Source organism: Oryza glaberrima, chromosome 3, assembly GCF_000147395.1.
Source record: "Oryza glaberrima chromosome 3, OglaRS2, whole genome shotgun sequence".
Lineage (NCBI taxonomy): Eukaryota > Viridiplantae > Streptophyta > Magnoliopsida > Poales > Poaceae > Oryza > Oryza glaberrima.
This window is the reverse complement of record NC_068328.1, coordinates 11,539,665-11,547,989: the sequence shown is the minus strand read 5'-3', so window position 1 is coordinate 11,547,989 and position 8,325 is coordinate 11,539,665. Positions and strand designations below refer to the sequence as shown.

The 8,325-nt window shown below is 46.2% G+C and overlaps 1 protein-coding gene across 1 annotated transcript; it reads left to right on the top strand.

The window, feature by feature from the left end:
• The first annotated feature begins 2,170 nt into the window (after window positions 1-2,170).
• LOC127767393 (endoglucanase 9) lies at window positions 2,171-6,496 on the top strand. The gene is made up of 6 exons (XM_052292719.1): window positions 2,171-2,756; window positions 3,290-3,597; window positions 3,691-4,152; window positions 5,046-5,181; window positions 5,609-5,781; window positions 5,865-6,496. Exons 1-6 carry the CDS (start codon window positions 2,375-2,377, stop codon window positions 6,261-6,263), a joined length of 1,860 nt encoding a protein of 619 aa, XP_052148679.1. The 5' UTR covers window positions 2,171-2,374; the 3' UTR covers window positions 6,264-6,496.
• Window positions 6,497-8,325: the final 1,829 nt, after the last annotated feature.

Here is an 8,325-nt window from a genome sequence, read left to right as displayed (position 1 = left end):
GCTGCTCCCTCATGGCGGCGACGTTCGCCTGCGCCTCCATTGCTGTTGCGGCGGAGAGATCGGGGGACGTCAGGGGCGGGGCGCGGAGAGGGGCGGCGGCGTTGCTCCCATGCGCTGAAATCCACCTGAGATGTCGTGAGACTGACTGGGAGAGATGAGAGAGAGGAGAATAACTGACATCTAGGGCCCATTTAGGTTTGTTTTTTATTTTAGTGCGATGTAAGTGCCACGTCGATGTCACATGGATAAAGACTAAGTCAACCGTGCCACATATGACGAAACCGTCTGGGGAGTCGATTTGCTACAGGTTTGAAAATTGGGGGACGGGTTATACCCGGTTTTACAGTTGAGGGATACGATTCAACCAAGGGGCATGAGTTGAGGGAAGCGAAATAGACTTATCCCCTTGCAATAGCCATCCATTTTTTCCAGCCCAATTCATTCAGCATCCTCTCGTGCATAGGCCTTCTCTTTTTTGTTAGGGAACCGTCCAGTTTCATCCTTATCGACACGACCTAACGCTTGGTCAACCAACACGAAAATATTGGACGACAAGCCGACGGTCCACACGGAATCCTATCTCGTGGACGGACATTAATCCTAGCAGGCAGCCTTGGTCCGAGGCCGGACACGTGAAGCCAACCATGACAAACCCTCACGCGCTCCTGTTAACTCCGGTGGACCCTTGCCACGCCACCAGTCCAAAGCATTTCGCCGCTGGGGACCCCCCGTCGCGACGCGCCGTTTCCTGGCTGGCACACGCTCACCATTTCGGCGCAATATCCAGCTGCATGCACGCATTTCCCCCGGGCGCCCCGGCACACAGCCACACGCCGCCTACGAGCAGCACGAGATCGATGCGTATGCGTTTTCCTGCGGGCATGCACACCGCGGACACGGCGAAACCGGCTCATCGATCAGTTGATGCGTTCACGTCGAGACAGCTGGATCATCGGCGTCCGGTCCGTCGTCGCGTGTCGTGTGGCAATGAAGGTGGCCATGCTTTGTACGTAGCGTGGCCCCCGTTGCACTTGCACCCAAGGACCAAGCTGGAAATTTTTCCGGAAACCGTGGCTTCAGAATTTGTAGAAATTGTCTCTCTCCATCAGTCTTGTACACGGAGTTGCTTGTAGAAGGTCGGTCGGGTTACACGCAGAGAGATAATAGGTAATGTATTGAACATACTTTCGTGCCAGTAAGAGTTAAGGACGGTACGTAGAGAGTAGTGAACTGTTATGTTTGAGCTACAAAAGGAAATCTAGAGCTTTTGCTCCAGCAAAAAGGAGCCCATACATACATGATCGTCAAGAGATGACTTGTCTTGGTTAGCTTGAGCCTGAAGGTTAATTGCTTCACTGTTCAGCATACCAGTTGCATGCTACCAGCTAGTGCCCACAAAGTAGAATCTAGAAAGCGCTAAGCTTTCGGACTCTCAACAACTAACAAAGTCGCATCGGCTTACACCCGTACCTTGCCTTGTAAGAGAATCCTTATATTGCTAATCCTCCTGCTCCATCTCGATCCACATAACGATCCACTGTTAATTCGTTCTTCGACATATGGAAGGGTCTGTGCGTTGTCCCTGTCGCCTTTATTAGCTGCGTGCAATTCCTTTCCAGCACAGTAAGTGACCTAATCAATTGTAGTTAAATCCAGATGCTTCCAGATTATGCACTTAACTGAGATCAATCCGAGAGGCCAGTTTGATGCGGGTTGATGAGCGAGGTGTCCTGCAGGTGCTTTGGTGAAGCACACCTGCTCCATGACTCCATCCCCTCAAATGTTAACTCACATGCATGTACTATACAGTTTTTTAAAACAGCGTTTTTCAGAACTCCCAGGTCATGTTTAAAACTGAAAAAAACTATTTCTAAATAAACATACTACGGAGAATAAAAATAATCTGAAGATAATCTATCCTAGTACGAGAATAACAGTCGTATACTAAAGTAAAGTAAACTCTGTACAAAACAGTGGTTGATAAACACAGTGACTGACTACGAATATTAAACTCTGTACAAAACAGCTGAAACTAAAGATCCGCACGGCACAACTGAAACTGCCCTTCCTAAACCCAGACGACCAAAGATCAAAACAAAAACAAACAAAAATCCACATATAAGATTGTCTCGTAGGCGTCCATCGCTATCCCCACCCAACACCACACTACAACGGCAACAGTAGTAGTAGTACCTGATTATCCATCCCTAACAAATCCCACTTCCCCACACACGCCAAAAGCCTCTCCTCTCCTTTCCTCCTCCTCCAGTCCTCCTCACTGTCCGTCCCAAGAACCACTCGGTGGAGCCGCCGCCGCCGCCGCAGCCAGTGCCATTGCAAGAATCGCGAGGGGGTATTGAGGTTGGGCGGCGAGATGAGCATGTACGGGAGGGACCCGTGGGGCGGGCCGCTGGAGATATGCCACGACTCGGCGACGGACGACGACCGGAGCCGGAACCTGGACCTGGACAGGGGGGCGCTGTCGCGGACGCTGGACGAGACGCAGCAGAGCTGGCTGCTGGCCGGGCCGGGGGACCAGGGCCGGAAGAAGAAGAAGTACGTCGACCTCGGCTGCCTCGTCGTCAGCCGCAAGCTCTTCGTGTGGACGGTCGGGGTGCTCCTCGCCGCCGCCGTCTTCGCCGGGCTCGTCGCCGGCATCGCCAAGGCCATCCCCAGGCACCACCGCCCGCCGCCGCCGCCGGACGACTTCACCGTCGCGCTGCGCAAGGCGCTCATGTTCTTCAATGCCCAGAAATGTGAGTGTGCTTCCCTCCCTGCCGCCTCGCGCGTCGGAGTATCAGATCATTTTTTTCCTTTTTTTGTGAGTTCTCAGTTGTGCTGGATTAGAAATGGTGGGTTTTTTTTGGCGATCTGGGCGATTTATGTTCGGGAGCTTTTAGGATTTGATTATTGTGCGTTTGAGCTTTGCCAAGTTCTGAAGATTCGATTTTTTTTTCATGCTTCTCTTGGTAGAATAGGAAAGACCGGATTTTCCCGTTGTTTCTCCCGGTGATCTTGTGGACAGGAAGTTTCAAGTCTTTAGCTTGGTTTCCGGTTTCTTCCTAGAGTTACGATGGCTTGAGAGTTGAGACGCCGGTTTCAGAGATGGGATTTTTATTTTATTAGCTTGGATTTATTTTTCCGGTGCTTGAAATGGGAATAACTGGCACCAAACCGGTCTGTCCATCAGATCCATCCGTAAAGATTACAGGAGTTTATCTAGAAGAATAATATGTCCAACTTAAAGATCACATTTTGATGGTACTTCCCATTTGTGTATTTGCTGCAGCTGGAAAGCTTCCGAAGAACAACAATGTGCATTGGCGTGGTAACTCGTGCATGAAGGACGGACTCTCGGATCCGGCAGTCGGGCGCAGCCTCGTCGGAGGGTACTACGACGCCGGCGACGCCGTCAAGTTCAACTTTCCAGCTGCCTTCTCCATGACCCTCCTCAGCTGGAGCGTCATCGAGTACAGTGCTAAATACGAGGCAGTTGGGGAACTTGGCCATATCCGTGATACCGTCAAGTGGGGGGCCGATTACTTCTTGAAGACCTTCAACTCAACGGCGGATACCATTGATCGTGTCGTTATGCAGGTAAAACAAAGATGCAAACATGGATATGTGCAGAGGGATTGTAGTTCTTGCCATCAGAGCCATTGCTAATTCGAGATTTTATGGTGGGTGCAGGTGGGGAGCGGTGCAACATCACCCGGTTCGACTCAACCGAACGATCACTATTGTTGGATGAGACCAGAGGACATTGACTACCCTCGCCCAGTAGTTGAGTGCCATGCTTGTTCAGATCTTGCGGCTGAGATGGCTGCATCATTGGCAGCAGCATCAATTGTGTTCAAGGACAATAAGGCGTACTCGCAGAAGCTGGTACATGGTGCTACCACCCTCTTCAAGTTTGCAAGGCAAAACCGTGGAAGATATAGTGCAGGTGGTTCCGATGCTGCAAAATTCTATAACTCAACCAGCTACTGGGATGAGTTTGTATGGGGTGGTTCATGGATGTATCTCGCAACCGGCAATTCATCGTACCTGCAGTTGGCAACACACCCCAAGCTTGCAAAGCATGCTGGTGCTTACTGGGGTGGTCCAGACTACGGTGTATTCAGCTGGGACAATAAGCTTACTGGTGCACAGGTAATTGCATTTGTTCTCTTCTGTTTAAGTAATGATATAGACATTCCCCAGGTTGACCCATTGGCATTTAATTTGGTACTTGGTTGATGCTTGACATGAATATTCCGTATCTAACATGCTGATCATTATAATATAGGACTATCTGTTGAATCACCAATTTTGTATATAATATGTGAGGTGGTTTAGTTGCAGTAGCTATCTTGTGTGGAGTCAACTTGTTATGTGGTATATCAAGACCTGAAATGTAGAGCATTAGTAACAATTATAGAGAAAGAGGTACACAACTTGTATGATATATTAAGGTTTGGAACACCGTCAGTGTTGTCCTGTCTCCCTTTTTTGTTCTTTGGAATTTCCTAAAAATGTGACCCATGATAACAATTGTTTTCAGCATGCAACCTGCATTTGGGCTCATCTGTTAAATAACCAGTTCTGGTAGGTTTCAACTATGTGTGTCAAAAGAATTGGTCACACTTCTCTCTAGTTTAACCCGTTGAATCATAGAACCTGGTAACTTTTGTGTATATGCTATTTCTTAACCTTCAAGAGCTAAAATTCTTTGCTACTCCCTCCTTCCCTAAATGTTTGACGCCGTTGATTTTTTTAAACATGTTTGACCATTCGTCTTATTCAAAAACTTTTGTGAAATATGTAAAACTATATGTATACACAAAAATATATTTAACAATGAATCAAATGATATAAAAAGAATTAATAATTACTTAATTTTTTTAAATAAGACGAACGGTCAAACATGTTTAAAAAAGTCAACGACGTCAAACATTTAGGGATGGAGGGAGTACATAGCAGTAGCTAGTAAAAAAAAATCCAGATGAACAAATAAACGGATTTAACATATCAATTGGTACTTATTTTATGGTCTGTCATTACAGGTTCTTTTGAGCCGGTTAAGGCTCTTCTTAAGTCCTGGTTATCCATATGAAGAGATCCTCAGGACATTCCACAATCAAACAAGCATTATTATGTGCTCTTATCTTCCAATTTTCAAGTCTTTCAACAGGACAAAAGGTTTGACCTTGAACTCACTGAATCACACAGTCACACATTGGTTTGTGAACAGTTAGTTACTTAGGCCCTGTTTAGTTCCCCAAAAACTTTTCGCAAAAACATCACATCGAATCTTTGGACACATGTATGGAGTATTAAATATAGATAAAAAGAAAAACTAATTGCACAGTTTGCATGTAAATCGCAAGACGAATCGTTTGAGCCTAATTAGTTCATGATTAGCCATAAGTGCCACAATAACCTACATGTGCTAATGACGGCTTAATTAGGCTCAAAAGATTCGCCTCGTGGTTTCCAGGCGAGTTATGAAATTATTTTTTTCATTCGTATCCGAAAAGCCCTTCCGACATCCGGTCAAATGTCCGATGTGACACCCAAAAATTTTCATTTCACCAACTAAACAGGCCCTATTATTATTGTATTTCAGGTGGTTTGATCCAGTTGAATCACGGGAGGCCACAACCTCTTCAGTATGTGGTGAACGCTGCATTCCTTGCTTCTTTGTACGGTGACTATCTTGAGGCTGCAGATACCCCTGGCTGGTATTGTGGGCCCCATTTCTACCCAATTGAAACTCTGCGCAATTTTGCAAGAACTCAAGTAGGTTTGCAGAGTTTAAAATGTTGGAATCTTGTAATTCCAGCAGTTTTTAACTCCTGATACTAATTCACTACTTATTTCAGATCGAATACATCTTAGGAAAAAATCCTTTGAAGATGAGCTATGTGGTTGGTTACGGAAACCGTTACCCTAAACATGTTCATCATCGGGGTGCCTCGATCCCAAAGAATGGTGTCCACTACGGTTGCAAAGGAGGTTGGAAGTGGAGAGAAACCAAGAAACCAAACCCTAACATCATCGTCGGAGCGATGGTAGCTGGCCCTGATCGCCACGACGGCTTCAAGGATGTTCGCAAGAATTACAACTACACGGAAGCAACTCTAGCTGGCAATGCCGGTCTAGTTGCAGCATTAGTAGCATTGTCAGGTGAAGGCCATGGCGTGGATAAGAACACTATGTTTTCTGCCGTGCCGCCGATGTTCCCTTCGCCCCCACCGCCTCCGGCACCATGGAAACCATGATTGGCTGCCACTATCTGATTCTGATTCATTTTGTATACGGCTTATTTAGATTAGTGTTTTTCTCCCTTGTTCTGGAAATGCTGGGGGAAACCTAACAGAAAAGAAGGCGTCAGGTTTTTATCTTTGTTTCTCCCATTGTTGTATACTTGTATAATCCCCATGTTATGTAACACTATTGCTGTTCTGGTATGAACCTACTAATTAATACTATCTTTCCTCGTGGATTTGTGGGAGTTAGATTTTTAAGACTCTGCTTTCTTGAATCAGTCTATGAAACGGCAACGCTCATATTAACATTCACGTCCTAACCCATTCGATTTGTACTCTACTGAGATGAAACTGAGTACCACACTTGGGCCAAAGGTCATGAATAATGATGATTCTTGCAACCCATTTTCATTAGGAAAAAGTCCACCTTCACTCCCTAAACTAATGACCAAATCTGATTCGTATCCTTGAATCACAATACCAGATATATCGACCCCCCAAAGCCTCAACTATTAAAACCGGTGTAATTTGACTCCCTTGACGTTTTTAGAGGGTTGTTTCGCTGGCGTGGTGCATACGTGGCGGTATTGACCTGGTCTTCGTCCAACGTGACATTGATATGGTATGCCATTATAATACATGGACCCATTTATCATTAAAAAAATTATGGGCCACTGACATGTGGGGCCCACGTGTCATCCTCTCTTCTTCCCTTCTTCCTCTTCCCTCTCTCCCTTGTTCGGCTGTGTGCACTGTGTGCAGGGAGTGGGTGTTGGAGCGGCAGCAGCGACGACGACGTCGTCACATAGGCGCTCCGTCTCGAGGCAGCGCCCGCCCTCCCACCATCATTATTGCAGAAATGCAGAGCCAATTTTACTACTAATTCTACAATACGAATTCAAGCACAAGTAGAAATGCAGAGACCGCAGTGGTTCTACTCCTAGATCGCACTCGTCGCCGCCGGAGCTCAGACCTCGGTTGCCTCTACCGCCACCGTCACCCGAGGGGCAAGGACAGGGGGAGTGGGAGGCGTCGTGGCATTGGCCTTCACCACACGCCACCATACCCAGACGACAACGAGACCGGTGATGAGCAAGGCGGCCAAGACGATCACGGCGGCGGCGATGACCATTGCCCAAGCATTCGTCGCGTGAGTGACACCCCTGCGCCGACCTCTAGTCTTCCACCACTTATAATCCATCGTGATCGTGGTGGGGGTTGTCAGAGGCTGTAAGGCCAACGAGGTTCACTGCCACCGCTCGTCGCCGTTGAGGAGACAAAGAAGAAAGCCTCACACAGCGGTAGGAGTACTTAGTAGTTCGTAGTCTCTCATGGAGTGTTTGCAATTTTGCCCTTGGGTTTGGTTATCCGTGGATACCTGGTCCGATAAGTACGGCTCTATGTATGATTTTTTTATGTACCGTTTAATTTTTAGGAAAACATGAGCTAAAAATAAAGAACTAGAAGTTGAAAATCGTACTGCCGAACACACCCTTAATATATTTTTGTTTAGCTTCTCTCTATAATCCATAAACCATATGAGCCATCAAAACACATTACTCTTATCTAGTGGCGGATCCAGCATGGGGGCGGCGGGGTCTCGAGCCCCCACTACTAGTGTGAAGACTATGAGAGACGCCACAAAGACCCCACTAAATTTTTTTACCATATGTAGATGGGAGGGGGACTGTAACTCTATCTAGTTTATTCAGACCCCACTGCTATTTATTTCTGGATCCGCCACTGCTCTTATCTTCTAAATTCATATCGATTTAATAGCACGTACCCTTCCTATACTAGCAGTAGCAGTTTTAAATTTTTTGTGACACGTGATACAAGATAAGTCATTAGCATATCAATTATCATAAACTTAAAAGTAAATTTATTTAATTTTTCAAGAAACATTTCAGCCTCATTCGGAACACATGATTTTAAAAACGCAGGAACATAAAAAATGCACTATTGCAGTGTCCTAACACCTCAAATCCTATGGATTAGGAAAAAAAACCCCCAAAAAATAGCCATTTTAATAAGCACATGAAAAGTACAGGAATAAGAAAAGAGATAGACACAA

Coding starts and splice junctions, on each gene's coding strand:
- LOC127767393 (XM_052292719.1), top strand. CDS start 2,375: ATGAGCATGTACGGGAGGGACCCGTGGGGCGGGCCGCTGGAGATATGC. Junction 2,757..3,289: donor GTTCTTCAATGCCCAGAAAT/GTGAGTGTGCTT, acceptor TATTTGCTGCAG/CTGGAAAGCTTCCGAAGAAC. Junction 4,153..5,045: donor ATAAGCTTACTGGTGCACAG/GTAATTGCATTT, acceptor CTGTCATTACAG/GTTCTTTTGAGCCGGTTAAG.